The sequence below is a fragment of the Anoplophora glabripennis genome, unplaced genomic scaffold (genome assembly GCF_000390285.2).
Source record: "Anoplophora glabripennis isolate ALB-LARVAE unplaced genomic scaffold, Agla_2.0 scaffold4, whole genome shotgun sequence".
Classification (NCBI taxonomy): Eukaryota; Metazoa; Arthropoda; class Insecta; order Coleoptera; family Cerambycidae; genus Anoplophora; species Anoplophora glabripennis.
In genome coordinates, this window is record NW_019416568.1 from 273,107 (window position 1) to 300,947 (window position 27,841).

Below are 27,841 nucleotides of genomic sequence, written 5' to 3' on the forward strand. Positions count from 1 at the left end.
GGCCTAATTCATAGATCAATACAGAATGAGGAAAGGGGGGCGACATCTAGTTGTATTAAACGAAATTAATAAATTGTTAGTTACCGTCTTCATAAAACTTATGAGGAAATACATATATTAAAGCATAAATATGATCATTTTAGCTGCTAAAAATGGTTTTTTAAATGATTTTATGATTGATTTGCAATATTTGCACAGAAGTTTACGAGACCAACTGATGTAAACTTGGTCGCCTAAAAAGTCGCTACTTGTAGAAGCTTGTTGCAACTTATTTTCACAACGAGTAGATGGCGCCAGTTATAAGTAGCGACTGGTGAGTTACTGGATGGCCTTAAGTATCTGTCCGACGCCACCGAAGAGCATACTTACCTGGCGTAGGGGTTACCGTGATCAACAAGGCGGTTCCCCCAGGGTGAGGCCCTTCCATTGCACTACGGTCGGGCTGACCCCTGCGATTATCCCTAATGCGGATAACTCGGGCGCGTAATTTTTGGTAGTCGGGACTGCGTACGCGCTGTCCCGGTGCAAGTTAATAAAACATAATTTTTAGTGATGGGCATAATCGACCAATTTTGATAATCGAGTTATCGGTAATCGAGTACTTCTAATAATCGAGTGATCACTCGAGATACGAGATATTGGTCGTTTTCATCCCAGCGGCGCACAAATATGTTTGTATTAGTCATATATTACCTATATGCGTAGCTAAAAAAAAAAAAAAAAGCTCACGTACTTCAAAACCTAACCACTTTTTCCACTTTTTCGTTTTATTCTAAAAAAAAGGTTACGCAATCAGTGACTATTTGCAGTATGCATTAACATTTTGGGGTGCAACCGTAGGGTAATAATCACTCGAGTGGTGGGAGTAAACATCTCGAGATATCTCGAGTGATCTCAATAATCGAGTACCACTCGATTTTTCACTCGAAATCTCCCATCACTAATAATTTTATACAGTAGTACAATTTCTATTATTTAAATTTAAAGCAGACAATGGCATTAAATCTAAAACTTATTGGATTGCCAGTTGCCACTGCAGATTATGGTTAAACACATTTTTTTTTGGTTTCCATCAGGCCGTCTGTGGATGCTGACAGCAGACTCGGAGACATGACCCGTAATCCCGTAAAAAAAAGGACGTAATCAGGAAATATCTACTTCTCTACATCGTGACAGACCTAGAGGAGACAATAATTAATGTCTTAAAAAAAAGGACGGAATCAGGAAATGTGGAAAATGTTTTCGAAGAAATCACGATTTTTCCAGAAAACCCGGAGAAATGACATGTTAACCCGGAGCCCGAAGATGTACCATCAAAATCCGGAGATCTGGCAACCCTAATGCTAAGGGACAAGCGTTATTAATAGAGTAAATAACATACAAAAATCGCCATATTGTTAAAATAAAAATAACTATTTAGTATTTGAGATGGAAGAATTTCACATTAAGTCCACCAGAGATTCAAGTAAAGGAAATAGAGTATAATTAATTGATTACCAGAAAAATAAATCAAAGAAAATATAACAGCAAACATTTAAAAATTTATTGATTACCGGGATAAGATTAAGAATAACATTATGTCTTTTTCAGATAATATACTATTGGTATATTTTCTGAATTAGGCAAACGTATGAAATCTTCTTCATTATGGTCAATATATGCGATTGCTCAGAGCTACCTACTTTGAATGTCTACAACATCGCTATTAGAAAGTGCCTATCTAAAATTGAAACGGCAATCGGATGGATATCGTGCTAAAAAATCAGGCGTTTATCAAATTGAAGGATACTCACGAATATACCGGACATTATTTCCATAGAACTTCAGCTACACTATCACAATAAATTCAAGAGCTGATATCACAACTTTAAAATGCATGGTGGATGGAAATCTTCAACGGTAGTTGAAGGCTACATATCGAAAAACAGTAGTTTAACCACTTTGGAGGATTCAATAGTTCATAAACCATCCACTTCAAGCTAAATAGACGAAGTAGGTCAATGTTTCAAAACAAACAGGGCAAGAGATATCCCTTACAGGCTGTTCTAATTTCACTATAAATGTTTACAATAAATAAAATTATTTTCGTTAAAGAACAATTTTTAATTTAACGGCAGTAAAAATGGTTCTGATGCCTAGGCAGTAAATGTGACACAAACTACACGCCTTTAATGTCGATCGGCGAAAAATCTTAGTTAATTTTTATAAACCTTTAAAATGCTGAATTTGTCATTTATCAGGGTAAGTATATGAGGGCGTCGATCGCGATGCCCCCTGGAAGCTACTCTTAAGTTATGACTGGCGTTTTATAAACAAACAAAAAATCTCACTCTTGTAGTAAGACAATGGTCAATGATAGAACAATAAAATCCATCTACACTATAAAAATGTTGAAATACAACGATTTCTTTAATTTTTCGTAGTGAAAGATCGCGGAAAACGTGGGCACCCATGTAAGCATCAGATTCATCAGAATCAGAACCTTTCCTGTTTTGTCTAGGATTTTGTAAAAATGCTCCGCAAGTACCTAATTATGATTATAATTCATGTGTTAATAGTTTCAAAAAAGCATTCTGCGGGGTGTGATTACGATTTTTTGTATATTCAACAGACGTATAAAGTCAGGAAATTGTAATAAACATAAGTAAAAATATGCTTATTTTTTGCTTATTCTTGTAAACTCTATTACACCCTGGACTAGAGAAAACTTGTATAGCTGGTACAGTGAAGTGATATTGTTTCAAACTTACTTAAAATTCGAATACATACATATATTTTTATTTGTTATTCATGAGAGGTATGTCTTGTAATAATTTTTGCCGAAATAGGTATTCGGACTCCTATAAAATTCTTTGCAAAGATCATACCCAAACAAACTTTAAAACTTTGAGTTACCTAAATATATTTTCCTGTAACTATAACTATGTAAATATGCTCTTTACCTTTTGTTTATCATAACATTTTTTCAAAGATTTGTTGCAATCTCTTGAGATTTTCATGTGAGTAATACATCAGTAAAGAATTAAAATGGCCGTTAAAAAACAAGTTACAAACACAAATCAGCTAAAGTATGTAGGTATAATACGTACAGGTTATAATTTATAAAATGATTTGCAGTCATTATTCCGTTCCCTCAAAATTATAATTGATTTAGGAACTAAAATAATAATAATCATGCAACAAATAGTTACTCACCCCAAAAATTCTTCTTCTGGGTCACAATAAACATTTCACGGAAAACATTCAAATTTTGGTTTGCACTCACAATAATTTATCAATTCTTAATATGTTTACAGTAATGTTACTGGAACTTTGCCTAAACAAATACAAATCATTTAATTTTTTGATATAGTCAGCAGCATTGTATATCTTACCTCTTTGAAAAGCAAACCTGAGCACATCACATAGCATCAATGTCGCCATCTACACAATAGGAGAAAAGTTGTCTTTGTATCACGGACAAGAACCATGTATTAAGGCATTTTTTACGATGTTGTTTGAACATGGTTGAAAAACACATTTGTCTTTCTAAACATTTAAAATAAGGTAGGTATATCCATAGATTTAATATACTTTAGATCTGTGGTATATTACTTGATTATTTAAGTAAAATTTTTTAAGTGCCATATTTTGCTGTTTGTAAACTGAAATAAGGTATGTGTTATAAATGTGGCATTATTTAATGATGGCAGTTATTAATTTCAAGTTTCAATATCAAAGTTTACTATAACCAGAGTAAATGTTACGTCTATATTTTGCGTCCCAATAGTTCAAATCTTATTTCCATGGTGAATATTACTATCGCAAGAAATTGCCTGATATACTTTATGACGTAACCAATGGAAATTACTGGTTGCGTGACGTTAAATTTCGGGGCCGTCACCTTTAAAACTCAAATGACACTAATGACAGTGACAACTGACGTCATTGGTCGTTTCCTTTGGTTAAGCACTGCAAGTCAGTAGTGTCACGTACATGTATTTTTATGTGATATTAAATATTTTAATTACCTATTAAGTTAAAGTGAAAATGAGTACCAAAACGAAAGTAATAGAAAAAAACGGTGGTTCTAAATCATCGTTACCCTCAGTTTGGGTTAGAGCGATTACATCTAGTTCGGAATGGCCAGATAAGGTTGAAATAGGTTAGCTTTCTTTTAAATACTGTTTTTTCAATGAAACTTTTTTTTAGGAAGAATTTCTAGATGTTATCTATTGGGCCAGACAGGCCTTAGGTGTAATATTGGGAATAGTTTGGGGTTTACTTCCCTTAAAAGGGTTTTTAGGTCTTGTATTGTAAGTCACTTTGAATATACTTGGCACTAACAGAAAATTCATTTTCATGTGTACCTTGTACACATACGACCTTGTACGTACGACATGTGTTAGTTTAACATATAATGTTTTTAGGTTTGTTTTAATTAATGCTGGAGTCATATATTTTTACTTTACTAACTTTCAAAGTGTAGACGAAGATGAATATGGAGGTGCATGGGAACTGACGAAAGAAGGATTCATGACGTCTTTCGCAGGTTTTCTTGTAAGTATACCGTTTTATATGCTCAATAAGTGTTATTAATTCTTAATTATCAAAATTTTTTAGGTTACCTGGATAATAATATATTCTGGTTTGTATTACGAAGCAGATAAATTAACATCAGAATAGACCCAGGCAATGGTAGCAAAAAACTATTTCCAAATTGTACGAAAACGTATATTTTTTTAAGAAGAGACAAAATTTAAACTAAAATTTTATATATAATTGTAGGAATAATTCTGTTTATAAGTTATACATATATTCTATCGTCTAAATTTTTCAGTTTCTTCTTTGAAAAAATGTAGTGTACTATTAGTGTTAAATATGTATATACTAGTGTTATTTATATGTATGTATAAAAATTTTATAGAATTCTTATAATAAAGATGCGAAAATAAAATAGGGGTGCCAAATATGTCTGATAAGTGAGATTATCATTTCATTGATCGTATTTCTTATAAAAAAAAAAAATTGGAAGTGCAGAGCCTTCATAAGTGTTTATGAGCCACGGACAGTCAAATTTAGGCAACCAACATTGCACGGCTGGTATGGTCGACTAAAAAAACCCTTATATCTTAGTGTCACCATGATTCGTTTACAATGAACTATGACAAACCGTTATGTTTATGTTTGATTTAATAGAATCACGTGAAAAATTACGACGGCCGGTGGAACAGAATTTTGTGTTTTAATATAATCTTGATTTCACTGTTTTAATTTGACCACAATTGAATTGCCAATGAGAAGGAAATAAAATGACTTCCAAACAAAATTAATGGTCATGTGGCCCGCAATCATTTATGCCGGCCTGTATATATATATTTTCAAATCGTGTTATCTATTTTTTAATACATTTTGAATGTATCATTATTATAAAGCTTATAAAGCAATGTCAACTTTCTCAGTACTAAAAATTCATTGTCACTTTCATAAATATACCATAATTAAATTTTTCTGTTTGTTTTTATAAACTCCAAGGCCTGTCGCAAATCATTTCAAATCCCTCGCTGTTTGCTCTGTATTAGAATTACTCAAGGAATTGTAGATATCTCAATATTTTCTTTAATTTACCAAATAATATATTTTAATTAAGGGAAAAATGTGGGTTGGTAAGTTACAGTTTATAGACCAGGGCGGATCTGTTTTGAGGTGGATGTGAGAGGGGGCAACCTTTTTTTTCTGGATTACCTTCAGTACGACTCGCATCATAAAAGTGTAGATCCCTAGATCGGGACGAGGTCCGGAACATTTTCAAAATTGCAAAAATGTTTAAAAATTTTTAAAAATACCTATTTTATCTGAGTTTTTTACTTATATCTTGGTACCTATGCATTTTGGAAGAATATTGAAGAGGAAAAAAAGTTTTAGAATTGAATTTTGCACAATATACTGGAAGTTAAAAATGTTTAAATTTATTACCGATGTTGCAAAATAGCAGTAATTGATGAGAAAAGGCAAATAATCAAGTTTTTTCAATAATTATTTTAAAATATTTTAATTGCTCCGAGGGCATTCTAATTTTGGTAAAGAAAACTTTAAAGTATAATAAAACAACACACCAAATTTAATTAAAATCGGTTTGATAGTTTTCGCAAAATAATTTTTTGAAAAATATTTTGAAAAAAATTTTTGAATTTTCAAAATGTAGCACAACCTCAAATAAAGCATCTAGATACTTGAAAATTTTTTCACATAGAAAAGACTGCTTAACCTTTCAAATGGTTTTTGAAAAATTCAAATCGGTTGATTAGGACAACCACAGTAACAAATTAAAAAATTTGTTTACTTATAACGAGCGTTCAAATAAAAACGTGGTCAAGTTGGTTCTGAAAATTTGGACGTAGGGCGTAGCGTATAGCAAATGAACTTAAATGTCATTTGTCAAAGCGCTATATCGCCGCTATCAATTTGAATATTTTCGTTTTAAAAAGCGTTTAAAATGATGTTTTCTCAAGAACAAAAAGTGTTTATCATAGAGTCCTACTTTAGAAATGGACGCAAGATTGATGGAATATGGAAGTATTCTATTGAGGAATGTTTCATAGAATTTCAAAATCAATTTCCCGGCGTTGTTCCGTACAAAATTTTTCAAAGTGCAGTTCAGCGTTGTGTTAATGTTTTTCGTGAAACGGGCAGTGTAACAAGAAAAGAAGGAAGCGGCCGACCTAAAAAGCGGACTGAAGAATTAAAAGAAAATGTCCAACAAATAATGGAAAATGCGCCAAGAACTTCTGTACGTGTTTTATCACAAATGGTGGGAGTATCAGTCGGTACCTGCCACAAAGTGTTAAAAAAAGATTTGCGTTTGTTCTCCTATCGTTTAACTTGTCAGCAAGAACTTCATGAAGTTGATTTTCCGCGACGGGCTGTATTTTGTGAATGGTTTTTAAACAACTACGGTGAACTTCATAATATCACCTTTTTTTCTGATGAAGCCTGGTTTCATTTAAGTGTTATAACAAGGAGGGGGACACTTTCCGCAGCTCCTTTAATTATTATATATATTATTATATTATTGTTATCACGATTATTCTTTAAAATAAAGTTATATAGTCATTAACGTTATTGAAACTGACAGCTGCTATACAGCTCGTTGAGAAATGAGGTTAAGTTGGTCGCTATAAGCTACGCCCTACGTCCAATGTGTCAGAGCCAACTTCGACCACGTTTTTATTTGAACGCTCGTTATATTTGAACACTCTGAATATGAATGTATTTAGTTATAATTATAACAATTATTTAAATAATTTTTGTTTAAACAAATTAAAAAAAAATATTTGGAAATTAATTTTTTTGTTAAATACAGATAAAATTAAGAAAAAACAGTACTTTAAAATTATAATTTTTGAAAGAAACTAAACTGCAAATTGATGTGTAATCTAATTGTTTAAAAATAACAAAGAGTGTTAACTTTAAAAATTTACTGTGGCCGTCCTAATGAACCGATTTCAATTTTTTTAAAAACCATTTGAAAGGTTGAGCGGTCTTTTCTATGTGAAAAATTTTTCAAGTGTCTAGATGCAACATTTTGAAAATTCTAACATTTTTTTTTCAAAATTTTTTCAAAAAATTATTTTGCGAAAACTATAGAACCGATTTTAATGAAATTTGGTGTGTTGTTTTATTATACTCTATAGTTTTTTTTACCAAAATTAGAATGCCTTCGGAGAATTAAAATATTTTAAAAAAATTATCGAAAAAAACTTGATTATTTGCCTTTTTTCATCAATTATTGCTATTTTGCAACATCGGTAATAAATTTAAACATTTTTAAGTTACTGTATATTGTGTAAAATTCAATTCTAAAACTTTTTTCCTCTTCAATATTCTTCCAAAATGCATAGGTTCCAAGATATAACTAAAGAACTCAGATAAAATAGGTGTTTTTAAAAATTTTTAAACATTTTTGCAATTTTGAAAATGTTCCGGACCTCGTCCAGATCTCGGGATCTACACTTTTATTATGTGAGTTGTACTGAAGGTATTCCAGCAAAAATTAGCTTGCCGCCTCTTACATCCGCCCTGGTCTATTAGTAGATGTTCAAATTTTCCAATAAAAACAGTGATGAATAAATAATTGATACTTTTATTTAAAGTATAAAAAAGATTAGTACACAAAATGGAAGCATTTTTACACTACATGTGTATATAAAAATTACATATGATACACATTAAAAAAAAGGGAAAATATAAACATTTGATCACCGAAGTACAAGACACATCTATGCAACTTCATTAAAAAGCAATTAAAAAATATAATTTATATACAAGTGTAGATTAAATTTTACTTTTAGATCTGTAGGAAATGTAGTCGAAAATGTAAAAAAAAGGAAAACAGTATTGGACGTATCACAAAAACAAATGAGATCAGATTAAGAGCTTTCTCTTCCTCGTTTTTAGTTGCATATTTTTGAATATTAAAAATATAAATAGTTAAAAGGATTGTGGTGTTTTTGAAACGCATACAAGATAAGAAACTACTTTATATTTCGTATTTCTACTGCCAGTAGATTTTTTAAAATTTAACCAATTTTTAAAGTGAAAAAGTGCATGGCAATTGTTTGAGTGAACGTACAAAGGTAGTTTAAAGAAAACCCTTGAAAAAGTGATCTAAGCAAAAAACAGACTAAGCCAATACAGAAATTCTACACTGCAAACGATATGGCAACATGGAAGGTATTTGTAAATTTTCGTTAAAATGCATTTAGAATAACAAAGCGCGACGTTTAGATGTCTATTTCTAACATTCGTTATTTGGCTTTTTTTTTCAGTCGATCGTTAGTAACATCTACAAACAATATCTATTGTGATGCGTGGCTTCTTAAAAGTAACACTGAACGAATAGAATTCGAAATCCCATTGCAGTATTTTTATATGTTACGATCACCATTTTATATGTTACGATCAGATTTTGTAACTGTTGAATAATCCGCAGAAAAATAAATTAGAAAATATTTTAACGAAAGATGTTTATCTTTTTAAATACAGAGCATAACAGAAATAAATGTCTTTTTGGTCTAATAATTTTTCTGAAAAATTTTTAAGATCATATAATTTTCTCAAGTTGCAAAAGTTTGGAACACGGGGCAAATGTGCGAGATTCGTTGAAATTTATTAGGCAAAAGTTGTCGCTATTCCCGAGTTAAATGCACGGTTTTAATTTCGTCATTTATTTTTGGGACACCCTGTATATTACAATAACCGCTGGAATTAAGTTGTTTTATGGGGAAATTGCTTGCAATTCCAGATAAAAATACAACACTGGCATTTTTGGAATGTATTTCTAAACTACAACCGATATTGCAGCCGAATCACTACAAATTATTTAAAAATTTGATTTACTAAATACCTAAGCAGAAGCATCCAGTTAAAATAATAAAAAAAAAACTAATAAAATTCAAATGCTAAAAATGTCCGGTCAAAAATCAACTTATGGATTCAAGGTACGTATTTGGAAATTAGTATTTTAGTAATTTTTTCAGTCTAATGAATCACAATGTGTGAAATTAAATGCTTGTCACAAAGTGGATGTTTTTTAATTTTTTTGAGTAGAACATACTACGTTTTGTGAAAATTCATCCAACGTCACGACATAAAAGTATTAAAATAGGATCAAACTGTGTTTATTAACCCATTTGCATTAATAATACCGAATTTAGTAAAAAATAAGTCTTATAATTGTCTTTAAACATTATATGTCGATTTCGCTGATGCTTATTTCTAGCATTTGAAGTTTTCTTACGCTACACGCTACACATAGGCCAACCAATAGCGATTTTTTGGCACACTTAAATGTTACAGCAAATTTCGTGTATTACTTTTTGAAAAATACTTAGTATTTTGATTTCCCAAGCAAAGTCGTGAACAATTTTTTTAAACAATAAAAACTGCAAAAAAATGACGTTTTCTTGTTTTTTTTATATAATATCTCGAAAAATAATGATGGAATCGTCTTACTCTCAATAGGATTTTTGTAGAGAATAAAGAAACCTATAAAGTGGTGGTTTGTGCAACCCGATCGGTTCATTTTTTACAGAGAAAATCTGGAAAAACCTCTAAAATAGACCTTTTTCGAAAAATTCATAACTCCGTCAAATTTGAGGCTGAAAAAACAATCCTGTGGAAAAAGACAGATAATATGTAGTTTGATCATGCGCAAGATGATTTCTGTCCGATGCATAGTTTTTTCGCAATTGCATTATAAACAAATTAGGGTATTTTTTTGCACAGCGTAGCGATTTATCAAAAATGGTCCGATTTAAATTCTGAAAACGGCATCTGAAAGTAGACGACAAAATCTCCAATGCTCTAAAATTGCCCTTGAAAGCCGCCCGAAACAATCGAAAGTCGGGTAGTGGTAGTAGGGGAAGCAGCGAGCAGAGGACTCTGGCTCGAGCATACTTTCGATTGTTTCGGGGGACTTTCAAGGGCATTTTTAGCATATTTCCCATCATTCAGGTGAAAATCCGAGATATGCAAATTGGAGATCTACTTTCAGATGCCGTTTTCAGAATTTAAATCGGACCATTTTTGATAAATCGACACGATGTGAAAAAAACACTTTGATTTTTTTTATAATGCATCTGTCATTTTCCGCAAGATTGTTTTTCCAGCTTCAAATTTGACGCAGTTATGAATTTTTGAAAAAAAGATCTATTTTAGAGGTTTTTCCGGATTTTCTCTGTAAAAAATGAACTGATCGGGTTGCAGCACAAAAAACCATTTTATAAGTTTTTCATTCTCTACAAAAGTCCTATTGAGAGTAAGACGATTCCATCATTATTTTTCGAAATATTATAAAAAAAAACAAAAAACTGGCATTTTTTTGCAGTTTTGCAAATTGTTCACGACTTTGCTAGGGTACTAATAAAGTAGTACTAAACATACTAAGTATTTTTCAAAAGGAAATACATGAAATTTGCTGCCATATTTAACTGCAAAAACAGCCTCTTTTTTCGCACTATTGGTTGGCCTAACGGTGATAAATGTACTTTAAACAGCTTAAAATAAGAAAGCGTAAAATACCAGTAAAATAGATCGGTAAAAAAATCAAAAAATTACATAATTTTTAAAACGTTAAAATGCTCCTTTAAAAAAAAATGTGAACACACAGATTAACTCGTTAAACCCTAAATGTACATTAAATATCGAGTCGATTTATTAAAATACGTGAAGTCTAAAAAATAATTTTGTCCCTATATAATAACGTGGCAGTCAAGAATTTTAATTCTAATCCAAAAATTAATTGATTTCTGTTTCTGAAAATATATGCCTACTATAAAAGCCGCCAAGGTAATAAAAATACAACAATGAAGTTTTTTAATCTACACAGATTTCTAGAGAAACTTTTTTTTTGTGTTTACGTTTGAAGACTAAAATATAATTAATTATCTACTTATGTGTGCATCCTCCGTTTCCCTACAATTATAGTTGCTGTCCCTCCTTTCCTCCACGTTCATAGCTGACTGGCTTTGTTTCTCAGATGTTATCCCCTACAAGTTTATTTACAAAAACGTCCATCACATACTGAACAAAAAGATTATATACCCTGCAAATCGATAGTTTTCGAGACGCATGGTGTCGAGTCAAAAGAAAAATACCTTATCTAAAACGTCTCTGAAGGCGTTCGATATAGAGTGACGAAACTTAGTCTAATGAAAGGCAAAAATCCACTGAATTCCGCTATGCACCAGCCGTGAATATATTAGGAGTTACTTTCACAAAAAACTCCAGAATCAAACGTCTTCGGGGATATTTTAGAAAAGCTGATTTTTTTTATATTTCAACACTCTGTATATAAAAAACTATTGATTTGTGGATGCATGTATATCACAAATTAAAGTTTGTCAAGTTACTTAATTAACGCCCTGTATTTTAATACACAGGGCGTTGCAATATTGCACTGATAAAATTCCGCAGGTATTTTTTAACCAAAATAATCGCGTAAGTTCAGATAATCTTTTTTTTATCGGTCAAAGAGTCACCTGAAAAATTTTGCCAGTTAAATATTGCAACGCATTTCAGTATTGTTAAGTTTTTTAAATAATCACAACGTGCTAAAATATATTAAAAGCCAATGAAACAGGAATTATACTTGAAACCGATCACTTTGAGGGACACTACAAAACTAGGACTGACGATCTGTCTTATCTGCAGTTTTACAGTAAAAATAAATCAGTTCTAATATGGTTAATTTTTCAAAAGCATAATTAATTTAGAACGACCAACTTTTGAAATAAATGTGTTCCGAAGAAAATTAAATTATTTAAAAGCGGTAAGTTGTTCTCATAATATTAAACATGAAGTGTTATTTGTATGGAAATTAGTTCGAGTCATTAGTAACATATAAATACATGCAAGATGCAAAAATATGCAAAAAAAATGTTAAGTCACTGGTTTGTTTAGTAGAACGCATCGATTAAATGAAAATTAATAAACAGCTGAGGATCAAACGTGTATTTCATTGGCAATAAAAGTATGTTCTCACAAAGATTTTTTATTTTTTTGACGTTTACAAAACGAGAACTTCATTAAGTCGTTAAACTTTATGTGATTTCTAGTTGGAAAAGTCAATGTGAGAAAATACTAAAAAAGTATCGATCACAATTATGTACACAAAAAGAAAATTAAATAAGTTAGAGTTTCTAAAATGCAAACAAAATAGAACGATAAATAAAAAATACCTTATAGCGGCTCAAAAACTTGAAATCTCCACGATCTGGAAAATAATTCTGCAAAATGCCTTTCAAAAAAAAAGAAAAAATGAAATTAAAAGTCGCAAAATAAAGCAAGGGTTCGGGCACAAAATTTAAGCAAAGCGTAACAATAACTTAAAATTTTTAATTTTTGATCAACTTGAACTGAACAGGATTAACATTAAAAATTGATCTCGACTTCACAGTTAATTTTCTGGCAAATGTCTGATTTAAAATTTTTTTAAATACAGATTTATCTAGTAACATCGTCCACATGTATATGCGCGCGAAGGATAAAGCGTGTCAGATATTATGATTCCATGGGCATATCACTTTAGAGGGTTCAAAAAATTGTTAAAACTAGAACACCAAATAGATATGTCAATTTAGGTAAAAACTGGATTATCTTTACTTTTTATTCATAGAAGCTACCCTCGTACACCTTCGTATGCTTTCTTCTTTTTTTTTTATTATGAAAAATTTTCGTTTTCCATATATGACACTATTATTTTTTCAAAATACTCTCTTTGTCATATGAATTTCGTTCTTTTCTATTACGATACTTTTCCGATTTCATTTTAAGTAAGAACTAAAACTTTTCAGGACAATCAACGCAAAGCTTAAACTTCTGCGGCTACAATTTGAATTTTCTTTAACGTTAGCAGTTCATTTTTAAAATAATATCCGTAAATACTGGTACTGAGGAAAAAACTTAATCTTTTCTCACACTGTATACGCTGATAATCAAAATTTCGATAAAAATTTGTTTTCAGATTCAGAAAATTAGATTGGCCGAAAATCTACTTCGAAATTAAAACCAATTTTTAATGGTTTATTAATTTTGTGCACAAGTTTACTTTTAGAAGTAAATTTCTAACATATTTGGTTAAAAAAAAACAAAAAATTCTAAGTTATCTATAAACAAAAAGTATTAATCAACAAAAGCTTCAAATAATGATACGACGAAGCTGTCCCAAAATGAAAATGAAATAAGACTGAAAAAAAATGTACACTTACCGCCTCTTTTAAGCTTGACATCTTTCGCGATTCGTCTGTCTATCGAAGAAGATTCGGAACTATCCAAAGCCTCTGCGGAATCTGGAGTGTTCCCAGTAGAATTGTTGGGAGACGATCCGTCGCTCAACAAACTTAAATCCCCCGATTTAGCCTCTGAATTAACCATAGACCACGGCCTCGGTTTGGGAGCTATTGCCGGACCATGCTTCGATTTCAGTTGTTTCGTAGAATCATTTTCATCTGCAAATAAAACAAATAAAACAATTTAATTTATTATCATCGTTATTTACCTGTTTTTGACCCATCGGGTGATATTTTAGACAACGTACTTCCAGGAGAATGGTCGAAACTCGACTCGGCGGCAAGGCTACCGTCGCTGCTCTCTTGAGACATCAAACTGTCCCCCGTTAGCCTTCTAGTAAGGGGGGAGGCTGAATCTATGGTAGTTTTTCTTAAAAATGACGGCGAGAATTTCTCCAAATTATCCGTCGATCTAGACCTAGGAGCTGGATTCATTAACCCTGGAACGTTTAACGATTAAAACGGTTATTAGACAACGGTTACGTTCTAACCTCTAAGTAACGGCGAGTTTCTACTGAGCTTGGGAGTTTTTCTGTCCTCGCTAAGCACGGGCGAGGAAAACTCGTGGTTGGGACTTCCATCGGCTTGAAACGAATGGCAGTCGTCCGATGTTGGTGTTACGGAGCCTGGACGGAAGAAAGAGTCTAATCCTTCCACTAAATCCTGCGATACCGAGTCTGCCACGTCTGGCGGCTTTACAACCGGCCTCGTGGGGGCTCTAGTCTTAGCTCTGCGTGGACGACCTACGAAACGCGTCTCAAGTCATATAAAACTCATCTTAAGTAATGCGATATCAAATGGAATTCGTAAAACATATAAAGATGTCTAAAAATATTGGAATTGATAAATCGAACAAAAAAAAAGGGACAGTTCTGATATGTGCAGTTAAATTTTAATAGAATGCCAAAATTGGGTCAGAAACGTAATGACAGGCAACACTGATAAGTATGCACATACAACCGAGTTTGGAACTGCCCAGTAGCGGCGTAGACAAAAGCAGTGCAGTTTACAAAGTGAATTATAAATTGACTATTCGATTTAAAAAAATAATAATTTCGGATTGATGTTCTGGGGAACATTATCCCTAAATGAAAATTTAACTTGCGTTTGGAATTATGCCTTAAAAATGTTACTTCAACAAGTGCTGTTTAGTTGTGCATCTTCTTGATACCAAATGGAAAAAAAAAACAAGTGGGTTAACTAACCTTTGTTGAGGAAAATGCCTTTGACTAGGTGCTGCAGCTGGTGACTAGCGTTTGGAAGTTCCGTAACGGAATCTTCTTCCTCCGAATTATGAGGAAGGGAAGGTAATAAACTGGGTATATCGTCAGCTGACAGGCCTTCTACACTATCAACAACAGATTTAGGCCTCAATTTCCTTCCATGCAAACTTTTTCTTTTTATCGATAAATGAGGGGTTGCCTAATAGAAATATAATACAAATCAGCAAGATCGCTCGAAATTTATTTTTATACTAAAATCTACCACAGAATCGCAGATACTCGTATGCAATAAATCAAAGTGCAAACTTGACTGACTAATAAAAAAAGTGGATCAAACTTTTCACATTACATTATTACATCCAGTATTCTAATAAAATTACATATAATTACACTAATTACATAGTCTACAAAAGTACTTACTAAATTCAAATATTCCAATTTCTGCGTGTGAAGGAGCAATTTAAATCATTAATTAAACCATTTCAAATAAATTTAAACACACTTACCAAAGGAGAATGATCCGACTGGTGACTGCTATCAGTTATGGAAATATCACTGGCACCATGCCGAGAACTATCCGAGCTACTCAATCTAGACCTACGTGGCGGAGAGTCTATTCTTATTGCACTGGCATCACCGACTAATATTTTGTAGCTCCTCATCAAAGCCTCGTAAACTTCATCTGTTACCTGTTCTGATAATTGTGAGGCAATCATAATATTTAACTCCCTAAAAAACATTATACTCAAAATCAGCCAATAATAACTACTAGATATATGCCAAAAAGCATTTTTTGTACATGTTTGTGCGATTTTAAACTTTTTCGACCCCCCTCGTATTCCGGTGGACTTATTCAATTTCCCTCGTATACATTTCAACTTTTGATGTTTGACCTTTGACAATTTTAACATTTGAGAAATTGAGGTTATGTTAAACTGTATTTTGTTCGTTTCACGTGTAAATATCAACAAAGGCATGGAAAATATTCCTCAAATACCAAAAGAAGCTCCAAATATATTGGTAACAGGTACCCCGGGGGTGGGAAAATCGACGTTATGCCAGCACCTTTCGGAACTAACTGGTCTGCAATGGTTAGAGATATCCAAGTTAGCAAAAGACCACAACTGCTTAGAAGAATACGACGAAGTGTATCAGTGTCCGGTCCTAGACGAAGACAAGCTTTTGGATGGGTTGGAAGAAGTAATGTGCAGAGGAGGAAATATCGTTGATTACCACAGTTGCGAATTCTTCCCCGAACGGTGGTTTGATGTAGTTTTCGTGTTACGTGCCGATAACACTACTCTTTATGATAGGTTGGTTGGTAGGGGATACTCGGGAAAGAAATTAGAAGATAATATCGACTGCGAGATATTTCAAACGATTTTGGAAGAAGCCAAAGCTTCTTACAAGGAAAATATCGTTCACGAACTTTACAGTCGGACTCCGGATGAAATGCAAGATAACGTAAATAAAATATGTTTATGGTTGCAGCAGTGGTTTGAAGACAAACAGAAGACATAAAATATATATTCAGTAAATAACGTTTTGTAAATATTTAAAGTAAGGCAATTATAATTATAAATAATTACCTTGTTCTGTTCATTATGTCTATTCCGGCTTGCTGCTTGATACAAGTCGTAACGAAATCTAAAGGAATCTGTTTCTTTTTCCTGCATTCCTTCTTGATATCCTGAACCGTCTGCTCATCGTGTAAAACATAAGGACACTGGTCCTTACAACACTTTAACATTTTATCCGTAGTAATCTACGAAAAAATAAATTTACTACCTACCTACAATCGTTAGTGTGATTTACCTGTACATAATCGCAAATACTGGCATGTATATCACAAGCGACTTGCTGCAATTTATCTTCTACAGGGTGTTTGTCGTCCCTGTGTTGCGCCACTTCTTGCAGTCTAACTAAAAGCTGCTTGGAGTTCTCCGCATCCTGAATAACACCCGTCGCATGATTAATATCGTTATTGGAGGTGATCGACTCGCCAGCCAAGTTCTTAATAGCATCCTGAGTCTGAACTACGAGCCTATCTAAAGCCTGCTGTTTGGAGGTGAGGAGAAAACCAGGTTGAAGTGGGAACGATTTTAACCGTTGTTGCTTATAAGAGATGTTACGATTTAATAGATCCTGAATTTTTCTCATAAGCACGTCCGTCCTCTCCGCGTTGGCCTTCATGCAAGGGGTTATGTCGAAAATAGGAAACGGCATGTATTGCACCGTCCTGTTGCTCTCCAGGGCGTAAGCTATGTCATTGTACCCCTGTAACGTTATATTGTTCCTATCGTAAATGATTGTTTTGAGTTTATTATTAATCTGTAGAGCTTTCGCTAACAATCTAGCACCGGAATCACCTATTAAATTGCCGCTTATGTCTAACGTTTCTAATGACTTGTTGTCCCCCAGGGCATTCAGCAAGTTGAACATGTCCGTGCGCAGCCGGCAGTCGGGGATTATGAGCGACTGCAAGAGACACTCGTCGTCTTGCACGATCTGGACCACGGCGTCCATTATTAGGGACATGTGCTTCTTCATGCTTCGACCCATGTTTAAATGTTTCAACGACTTATTTTTACTTATTGCTATCACTACGTTGCTCAAGTCTGAGTCCATGTCTGAAACGGAAACAATTTAGTCATTCGAAAATTTGAGGGAACGTTAACTCACTATTCTCAGATATATCTAGACTAGAAATACATCGAACGCCGTGCACACACGACTCCAAGACGTGCGCGCCCTGGCTTCCCAGTCCACAGTTACTTATGTCTAGGATCATTTCTTTGGTAAATTCATTGCAAGCCAGTCCTAACAATAAATTTCTAAAAACAAACGGGGAGTTATTTTAATAAAAGTATTTCTCATGGGGGTAACCACACGACCAAAAAATGTACATGTATCGCAGAAATTCCATGATTTCAAGATGTCCCCCCCAATCTTTACGATTGCCAGCGAATGATTCAAACTGATTACAAATAATGTTTTTTGTTTCATTTTCTATATCTACAGGGTCGGAAAGTCCCCATGGTTCATCGACCGTTACGTGAGAGCGATAAAGAAAATCATAGAAATCCGTGCGATGGAGAAAGATTGCTATAATGAAGGCATCTAATAGTCACCGCCCATTTCGCCCTTCCACAAATAAGATCCGGATCGTATCCTTATCTTTCTCCATCGCACGGATTTCTATGACTTTCTTTAACGCTCTCACGTAACGGCCGATGAACCATGGGGACTTTCCGACTCTGTATATCTAAATTGAACTGGTTTCAAGAAAACTGCAGTTTATTTTGTAAATAGTTAGATGTTTTACAGGATTTAAAAGAATTTATTAAGTATCAAATCAATTTGAACAAACGTCAAAATATTTTTGCACACAATTTAATCAAAAAACCTATTAATAATCGTATTAAATCAATTTTACTTTTTTTTACAATAAAAGTACAATTTTCTCGGAAACAGTTTGAATCCGATCACAGTATATCTGAACTTTTATGTGCTCAATACAGCGTGTTCAGTTGATCCTGAACACCCTTGTAAAGTTAGTCTAAACTGCATGATTTCAAGGATTTCTTTTCATATAGAACCCCTCCTCGGTACTTAGTAAACTTATTACGATGGCTAGATATAAAAAAAAACTATAAATCCATTTAAATTAAACGATTTGTTATTGTGGAGAAGATGTAGGCGGTTTCTTTTTAAAGCCATGGGATTGAAGGCAATTTCTGCCCGATTGTGACCGACGTCCTGCTAAAATGCACATGTATTGCGGAGGGTGGTTACCTCGTTACCGCCACTACGCCATCCACGAATTTTATACTTACTTCAGTGCTTCTTGAGGTAATTTACAGTGAGACATGTTAAGATACTTAAGATTAAGGGTTGTACTAAAAAACTGCTTAAATGATATGGGCGCCTCTTTGCTCTTCTTACTACTAAACGGATTCCTAGAGATATTTAAGTGAACTAAATTTGTCGTACAGCCTCTAACTAAAGCACCGAAAAGCTAAAAAAAAAAAGAGAAACGGCAATTACTTCCCCACAAGCGCGTATCGCTTACTCACGTTTTCAAGGATGACATCAGTTGAAGAAATATCAACGTGTTGCAGAGCATTTGGTTGAGCCAAGAAGTTGTGGAAGTGCTGAAACGGAAGAATAAATAAGATTACGGAATTAACGTAACGCATTAAAAACTTACACTAATATCGTCTTTAAGATTATTTCCACTCAAGTTGAGGTAGGTTAGAGTGGTCGATGAACTAGAATTATTACAGAGGGCACTAAACAGATTGTTAACGCCCTTCGAACTCAACCCACAATGCGCCAAATTTATGTGGACCAATCCTTTATTGAGCTTTGGAATACAGTTCCCCAAGTATGTAGCACCTGAAACGTGTATGGACGTCAAATAGTTTGAATAAAAGTCGTACGAATGTATACATTACCTTTATCTTCGATGGGATTATGCGACAAATCGATGGTATGTAAAGCTGTAGCGAGGTTTAGTTTTAGAACATTTGATAGCTTATTTACAAAATCCGCTTTAAGACCTAGATTATCCAGGTAAATTTCTTCTAAATTCAGGGACTTCCTCAACACGTGTAAGATCCTATCTATGTTGTCGTGGGAGAGCTTTACCTGATTGGCACGCAGTTTCGTAAACCAAGTGTTATATTCTAGAGCACTTATTATCGGTATCAGATCCCTGAAAAGCATTTACGATGTTATATCAGCTGCTTGTGCTTCAGTATTCTCCAACACACTTACTTTTGATCCAAGTATTCAAAGTCTTTAAGGCTCAGTTCTCTCGTGTTTAACGCTACATATATATTATCCACATCCCAAGCTACCTCTTCACGATACGTCATTCCATGAAAATCACACATGCAGGCGTACTGGGTCGAAAAGCCCCCACATGGTCCTACTTCTCTTCTACTGCTTGCTATGGCTTCTAAGTCTCTTAATTGTTGCAATCTAGTATTTGGTATAACTTCAATCTAGAAATAATGTATAAAAGTCTCTGGATTTACGCAAGTGATCGCAAAACATACTTTTCTTATGATGTGCTGTAGTGGGACAGTGGGGAAAATGTTTCTAATAGCGTTATTCAGAGCAGAAATCATATTATCCACTTCGGTACTACATGTAGAGTCCTCCCCTACCAAGAACGAGTAAACCTTATCGTTTACCGTGAGACTTAGTTGATTGCCCCTTTTGCTCTCTAACGCTTGTATTTCCAAGTAATGAAAATGGCAATCGATCTGCAAAGGTCACAATTTTTACGAGATATTTAAAATGTCCAGTTGCAATTACTTACTTTTGTTGGCACCTTTGCAGTGAGCAGTAATATTCGACATGGTGAAAACACCTATAGATTGAAAAAACAAATGTTTTAATTTTTGCAATTATGACAATCATACGATATTTTTTTATGACTGTTAGGATGTTTTAATAAAATCCAATTCAGATTATTCATTTTATTTTCAAATATACATATTTTTTATAAAATTAAACGTTTTACATATTACTTTGATACATAATTACTTCGTTTAAAATTAAAGTTATTGGTCGTTCAATTTACAAATATCTTCGTATTCTACACCACATAATTTCCGTCCTTTTAACACTCCCGATGCTATTTCAATGTCCACACAGAAATTCCTCTCATCCAAAGATAATAAAGTTGCTATTTCACCCCTATAAGCACCGTTCACAACTTTCACTAACTTGCCTATAGCTGGGATAACGGTCTCTAAATGTTCTTGATCTATTTTCAGTTTTTTACCACTCTCGAATAATTTGACTATAGCGACATATTTTCCAATAACTTCACGAATCACACCTTTTTGTTTATAAAAATCTTCTCCTAAGCTTTTTGTCATAACTTTTACGATAATATCTTCAGTAATCCAGTAATCTTTACGGTTTTTCTTTTCTCTCTCTATCTCTTCCTGTTCCTTTATTTCATCAAGAGCAGTTTTCTTCTTGTTTTCAGCCTTGCTTCTTTTAACGTCGCCATTTTTACTCGGTTCCGCTGGTCTTTTAAAAATCTTTTCTGCAACGACTGGAACAGAAGTCTTACTATTTTTTAGTTTTATATCCAATTTTAAAGTCTCCTCCTCATTCTCTCTAATTAATTCTGAATAGACTGGCTCAACAGACGGGCCAGCCTTTTCTTTATCAAGTTTAGCTTGTTTTTCAATAAATTCCATTCGTTTTTCTTCATCGTTTTTATCCATTTTAAGTTTCTTCTTTTTCTTTTCTTCGCGTTCCACAGTTTCTGGTGATCTGTCGATATATGTGATAAACCACCCCTTTTCTGTCTCATCCACAATAGCTTGCCCAGTTCTACCTAGCCATTTCACAAACCCTGTTAATGTAACCCATCTAGTACCATTCATATGTATGTGATCGCGATCGTGGATGTATTCCTGGTAAACTCTATTTGCATTCACCCTTTTAGTGCCAAATTGTCGCCTCAAAATTTCCATGTAGCCCTTTGCAAATTGAAACGAGAAATCATCGATATACCTTTTTGAATTGTCCGCAAATAAAAGCAGTTGTCGTTGATGGGATTCAGACATTGTGTGGCATTTAAATCCATTTTCATCTCTACACTGTTTTTGACACATTTGGCAATACCATCTCAATTTCTGAAGACCTTTTGCCTTCATTTTATTGGAGAGGTATTTTGGGGTTCCAACTTCTGCTTTCCCCATTTTGTTATCTATATATTATTACTGTTCACAAGAAAATCGTTTACTTTAAAATTAACCCTTAATAATTGTGATTGATAACAAAAACATCACAAACAGAAACCAATTATTTGACATTGATAAACAGATATGACTGAAGTTAGTTGTTAGCTCCTCCCGATTGGGAGGATCTAATACCAACATATTAATTTAAAATATTTCTATATGGCGGAACATTTAAAATCGTTATACGTGACAGAAAAATACATTGCCAGCAATTATGCATCTCGTGCCTCTTTATATATCTTAAATAGCTATATCACAGGTAATTCCTACTTACCAGAACCCTATTTTCAGTCTTGTCCCCTTTTGTTTCCAGGCGAACCACATTTTTGAAGAGTATTTTTACTTTATTTCCAACAGAGGATTTAATACTATCTGTTAACAAAACAAAAAAACTAATAAAACATATTTCGTTATGAGACAAACTAGAAAATTACAAAAATAGACATACCCAACAAGACATATTTATTTCTGTAAATATCATTATCAGAATTTGCCTTATATTTTAAAGATTCTCCAAATAAGAAAAAATTAATATGCAGTGTTACACTAAAATCAAAGTACAAAACTAAAAAATTACGATAGTTAAGAAATGATTAGGACATTAAAGTTTTTGTTAAAATTATAAGAACTGAAATTAGTATTAAGAAAACTTAATAGTTTTCCACATGAAAAAATATTCAACAGAAATATAGATAAAGAAACAAAAATTTTAGTTTGCAAAACTTAATTATTTCTGGTTAAAATAAATAGTTTTCAATTCATATTATTAAAAAATTATTGCAATTTTAGGGTCAGTGGGTCACTTCCATGTACTACTGACCATTCAATTAATTTGTTAATAATTAATTCAGAGAAAACAAATGGTTTCAAATTAATTTGAAACACATGAATCATAGATGTGTGACTAATTCCAGTGAACTACTATGCAATACATTTCTCATTTTTTAGTTTTTCACGGTCAAAAAATATAAACAGTAGTATTGCAAAATAATTTGTCATCGATATTTTGACACTCCCCTTTGAATGAACGGAACTGTAAACATAGTATTTTTATTTTCTCTGTAACAAAAAAATGCACTCACCATTTAAATCCTTTGTAAGTTGTGATCGGGTAGACATAATTTAAACAAATAAAACACAAATACCTCATTTAATAAGTGTTATTATTAATCATTTTACTTAAATCCCAAACAAAAAAGGGGACTTATTTAGCTGTCACTGTCATTTTCGGGTTATTAGGGTGGTGGTGTTAGTGAATTTTTGTGGATTTTGCAAATATCACCATTACATGAAATCCCTAAAAATGGTCGAACTTTACATTATAACTAATCAAGAAGCAATTGGCTATACTGATGATTATGAAAGTAATTTTTAGATTCCATCATTGGCTATACTGGCTTCCATTGAACGTAATTTTCAGGAGAAGAAGATGAAGAAAAATTATGTCGAGTAGATAAAACCTACTATAAAATTAACTTTTGCAGTGAAAATGTCATTCATTAATGTTTTTGATCATTTACACTATCCTAATATTCAATAACTTATCTTCTTTCTTATGTGATTAATTATGTCATTTGTAGTGCTGTTTTCTGTTAGAAGATTAAGTATAAGACGTAAGTATTTTTTATATTTGTAAAATTTCGTTAAGAATTATGTACATAACCTAAGTTATATAAAATAATTGCAATTAAAATATACTAAACTGTAAACCTATATCAATACAATTGTTCGAATTAGGAATCTCTTTACAGAATTTGGAAATTAATAGTTCAAAATTGGGAAAAATTTTCTTTGCAATTAAAGATGGAAAACACTTATAGTGATTTTGTAAAAAATATCCAAGAATCGTTGAAGCAAGGGAACACAGAGTATGCCTTAGAAGCCTTCAGAGACAACAAATACAGTGCCGAAATACAAAATAATTCTTGGGATTTGGTACCTGTCATTTGTGAATTTTTAACAGCAAGTCATAAGGAACAAAATTCAGACGTGTTCAAATGCTGTGAACAACTAATCAACGTAGTTGCAGACAACTCTAATCCGGAAGAAGCCTTGCTTCAATTTATAGAAGAAATAGAGGAATCCACCGATGATACAAAATTTTTAATGTTGTTAACGCCTATTCAAAAAATTATATTTCGAATTCCAAAAAAGCGTTTGAACTCTCTAGCATGGTGTTTAAATGCAATACAAACTTATATAAACAAATGTGAGGTGCCAGAAGATGTTAATTTGGTTGGCAAGGAGAAACTTCTTTTGGATAATAATGAGGATACTCAGAGAATTGTGAAGTTATATTCAGAGCTATTAGTATTTTATGACGGATTCCTTAATGAATTGGAAACAGAATCTGCAGATGTGCATGAACGTAGTAAAATTATTTGTAAATTCTTGGTACAACTTCTTGGAAAACCCCTGGTGTATTTAGACATGGAAATTTTTGATGGAGTCAAAAGTAAAGCGAGACTTATAGCTGAGAACCTAGTAGTGAAAATTTTTAAAGTTGTTAGTAATCCTCTTGTATTAATTGAAATGCGTTTTGATTTAGAAAATACTGCTCTTATAAAGCCTAATACTCTAGGGATAGCGGTGTTGTTTTATCTAGTCTACTCGCAAGAAATTTTGATCGAAATTGTTCCGAAAGTCTATTGCCCCATATATTTTTTCCAAAACTGTCTACACCTTGTAACTTCATTGTTAGAAATAAATCAACAAATGTGCACTGAAAAAGGCCTTGCTCTAGCGCTAGCTCTAATGCAGCGTATAAAGTTTATAAAACTTTCCTATTTATTGCTGGACTCCGAAGATCACTATAACTTTTGTATGGCTTTAACTAAAATCATTATCTACAATCAAGTTGATATTATAAGAAAATCAGCTCTGAACATTTACCAGATTTATATAAATTCATTTGAAATACGCGGATTTTACTTACTAATCTACAACTTAATTTCAACTTTAGATCATTCGGGCCTAATAGGATTTACAATAACTCAGTATAAAGATCGATTGGCACAAGAGTTTTCGAAAAACGAACGGAACATGTCCGAGTACTTTAAAGGATCAAAATTACTGAAATTGCTAAGAAGATGCTGTTACTTACACAAAAACGAAGAGAGCGATTTAATTGAGCTCTCCGATCAAATAATGGCTACTCTAAATTTACTGCGATACTTGGCCCTGCGAGACAAAAATAATACCACCCAAATCTGGAATTATTTCGATTTCTTGGACGGTATATATTTCAAACCTCTAAGGAAAGGAATAGACTTGTCCCGGGCGCATTATGAATTGAAAATTAAGGAACTTCAAGAAGAGTCAGCTCTAAGAGGCGTTTCTGAAACTTCCGTCACGGTCGGTGGGCAACGCTTGTTGGAAATGCCGAAGAATGAGAAATTAAAAGTGCTTTATTCGTCATTGACAGCTTTTGATATAATGGACAGTATTCTTAGTAGACTTATAGAATGTATCGAGGCACGGAAGTGATCATTTTAATATAAATTTATTTCTTCTTTAAATATTATGCGTTTTTATTGTTAAAATTAATGAAGAATAGTCGGTGTGCCTAATAATCTTTTATAAACTGATATTTGCTTATTAAAAATATAATATTCCTTTCTTAATATGCAGTAATGCAAAAATAAAAAATTTTTAGATAAGTAAATCATATACCACTTTTATGTAAATAAAATTATCAAGTCATGTTAATTAGTGGTGGAACTGCATTTCTAGAGTTAATCTTTTTTAAATGTAAATTCTCAGACTCAGTGCTGCAACCTGACCTTTTGATTATTTCGTGTAAAAATAAATGTTAATCTGTAATATTTTGAAGTTATTAAAATATGCAAAGGTGTAATTATTATGAAGATTAATAATTCCAAAAAGTTGACAATTTATTTAAAATTATACAAATTTTTTTTCTAATTTATGAATTATGAAAAAAGCCACAATTCTGTCAGTTGCAATTTAGATTTAAGACAACGAAAAACTTAATTGACCCATAATACTCGTATGTCTTACCGAAAATATAAATAACTTTGCGACGTCTGAATAATCAAGACGCAGACATCTCGGTCTCTTGATACTCGACGAATCATACAGTATAGAAGCAGAGAGAGCGTCCTCTGAAAAATTATTTGGAAGTGGTCTGTTGTAGGTGCCTGCGGTTTGAGGACGACGTGCAGATTTAGTTCTACGAACAGTACCACGCAACAAGCGAATGGAGAAAGCTACGAAGATGATATAAAGAACAAAATTTTAGCGGCATCTTTGCCTTTCGTCACAGAGCTGGGATGGTCTAAGGAAGCGATAACAGCCGGTGCCAAATCGGTGGGCTACCCTGGCATCACACACGGGATGTTCTCCAGAGGAGGGGCAGACCTAGTGCAATATTTTCAGAGTAGTTCTAATTTGAAGCTGGTTGAATTATTGAAACAGGTGAGGGAATTATAAACACTAATGATTTCTCAAAAGAATTTAAGATGAATTATTATTATTCATTTATTTATGTAGCTAACAATTTTTAAAGTAATCTCGTGTAATTTTTATAAACAGCTTATGACAAATAATAATTGCAATTAAGATTAATTATATTTAATTAAATTTATCTTTTTTAATTTACAAAAACACGTTTAAGGTTATTAAGTATTCGAAATTTATTGAATTTATTTGAATTTTGCAATGACTGCAAAAAATATATGACACTTTTTTATTTGATTATGCAATTCCGCCACCTGAAAATCAAGAACTTGACTTTATGAACTTACTAAATATGATAAGTTCATGACGAATTCTTTTCAGTTTTTCCTCAATTTCAGTTTCAAAATGGTCAGCAAGAGAAACCTCTGCCTCCAGGAGAATTTGCGGAGAAAGCGATTCAAGCGCGGATAAAAATGATCGTCCCTTACCTTAGTAAATGGCCTCAGGCAATCGCCATTATGACGCTACCTCCGAACGTTCCTAGTGCTCTGGCCACCCTCTTAACGATGGTAGACGATATTTGTTACTACGCCGGAGATAGATCAGTCGATGTAAATATACTTGAAGATTTTGAATAGTGCGGTATTTTTTGGATCGTTTCGTTTCGTTTCAGTTTAACTGGTACATTAGGAGGATTGGGATAGCGGCAGTATATAAAGCGACCGAACTGTATATAATACAAGACAAGTCGGAGAATTTCGAAGAAACTTGGACATTTTTAAACAGACGTTTGGAGGAGGCCGTTCAGTTGCACGACATCCTCATCAAATCTGACGTTAAAAGTCACACCGCCAAAGAAACTGCACAAGCTGTGTTTGTTACGGTAAAATATCTCATTGTTTGTCGTTGGAACCTTCTAATATGATTTATTTTTAGGCACGTAATATTCTAGGACTGAACTGGAATAGGTAGTATTGCAGTTACATCGCAGTATAACTTTTTTACCAAAAATTACATAAGAACTATTAAATATATTAAATGTCCTACATGTAAATATGCTTGTTTGTAATTAAAACGGCTTTGATAAAAGCTGCCTTAATAAATATTTTATTTCACAACGTATGCGTATAAAAAAATTTCTAGACCAATGCACTTTTAAGTGCTAAACGTTCCTCCGAAGTTAATTCCTGTCTGAAATTGGCTGCGGGAAAAACCTCTCAAAAGTTAACATTCTTTCCTTTCACTATGGTACGTATGGTGGTTTGTCTCGAGCGTAGACGCAACGGTTTGTCATTATTCATTGTAAACGAATCTTAATATTGAATCAAAGCATCACTGAACCTTGACGAGGGAAAGCTGAATTAAATGAATGGCGACAGGTTAATTCTACATAAAACTAAATATTTTATTTGTATCACAAATTTATATTTATACACATTTTTTTAAAAAATAGGCAAAGTGAAATTATTCATAATTTTAAAGGAGACAAAGCAAAACGCGCGTATATAAAACGAGACTAACAGTAAGTCCTACTAAATGGATGATTACAAACAATGCAAATAAAAGTATGTTCAGTCAAAAATATAAATAACACTTA

General features: G+C 33.0%; 5 protein-coding genes and 1 non-coding gene across 7 annotated transcripts; 4 read left to right on the top strand and 2 right to left on the bottom strand.

Annotated features, from left to right (window-relative positions):
- The first annotated feature begins 361 nt into the window (after window positions 1-361).
- On the top strand, window positions 362-523 carry LOC111691721. The gene has a single exon (XR_002763034.1). It is a non-coding gene; the product is annotated as a U1 spliceosomal RNA (small nuclear RNA).
- Window positions 524-3,921: 3,398 nt separating this feature from the next.
- LOC108917375 (uncharacterized protein C20orf24 homolog) lies at window positions 3,922-5,489 on the top strand. The gene is made up of 4 exons (XM_018723932.1): window positions 3,922-4,134; window positions 4,192-4,295; window positions 4,410-4,539; window positions 4,603-5,489. The coding sequence occupies exons 1-4, from the start codon at window positions 4,030-4,032 to the stop codon at window positions 4,663-4,665; spliced, it is 402 nt and encodes a 133-aa protein (XP_018579448.1). The 5' UTR covers window positions 3,922-4,029; the 3' UTR covers window positions 4,666-5,489.
- A 5,337-nt stretch (window positions 5,490-10,826) lies between these two features.
- LOC108917439 (F-actin-uncapping protein LRRC16A) lies at window positions 10,827-23,092 on the bottom strand. Its single transcript, XM_018724030.1, has 19 exons — window positions 22,908-23,092; window positions 22,100-22,197; window positions 20,382-20,432; window positions 20,116-20,325; window positions 19,832-20,061; window positions 19,510-19,769; window positions 19,263-19,450; window positions 19,129-19,206; window positions 18,889-19,070; window positions 17,735-17,886; window positions 16,868-17,682; window positions 16,642-16,817; window positions 15,559-15,781; window positions 15,035-15,251; window positions 14,321-14,572; window positions 14,039-14,269; window positions 13,749-13,988; window positions 12,720-12,778; window positions 10,827-11,528 (listed from the first exon to the last, which is right to left on the bottom strand). Exons 1-19 carry the CDS (start codon window positions 22,942-22,944, stop codon window positions 11,424-11,426), a joined length of 3,804 nt encoding a protein of 1,267 aa, XP_018579546.1. The 5' UTR covers window positions 22,945-23,092; the 3' UTR covers window positions 10,827-11,423.
- On the top strand, window positions 15,977-16,640 carry LOC108917441 (adenylate kinase isoenzyme 6). Its single transcript, XM_018724032.1, has one exon. The coding sequence runs from the start codon at window positions 15,980-15,982 to the stop codon at window positions 16,571-16,573; it is 594 nt and encodes a 197-aa protein (XP_018579548.1). The 5' UTR covers window positions 15,977-15,979; the 3' UTR covers window positions 16,574-16,640.
- LOC108917440 (DNA/RNA-binding protein KIN17) lies at window positions 20,565-21,900 on the bottom strand. The gene has a single exon (XM_018724031.1). It carries the CDS (start codon window positions 21,781-21,783, stop codon window positions 20,626-20,628), a length of 1,158 nt encoding a protein of 385 aa, XP_018579547.1. The 5' UTR covers window positions 21,784-21,900; the 3' UTR covers window positions 20,565-20,625.
- A 191-nt stretch (window positions 23,093-23,283) lies between the features above and the next one.
- Window positions 23,284-27,362, top strand: LOC108917475 (ubiquinone biosynthesis protein COQ9, mitochondrial). 2 transcript variants are annotated; one of them, XM_018724095.2, is made up of 5 exons: window positions 23,286-23,438; window positions 25,982-26,262; window positions 26,643-26,855; window positions 26,918-27,127; window positions 27,181-27,362. In XM_018724095.2, exons 1-5 carry the CDS (start codon window positions 23,393-23,395, stop codon window positions 27,214-27,216), a joined length of 786 nt encoding a protein of 261 aa, XP_018579611.1. In that variant the 5' UTR covers window positions 23,286-23,392; the 3' UTR covers window positions 27,217-27,362. The 2 variants fall into 2 exon arrangements, with proteins under 2 accessions (XP_018579610.1, XP_018579611.1); XM_018724094.1 differs by lacking the exons at window positions 25,982-26,262; window positions 26,643-26,855; window positions 26,918-27,127; window positions 27,181-27,362 and adding an exon at window positions 23,577-25,343 and having other exon boundaries at window positions 23,284-23,438.
- The last annotated feature ends 479 nt before the right edge of the window (window positions 27,363-27,841 follow it).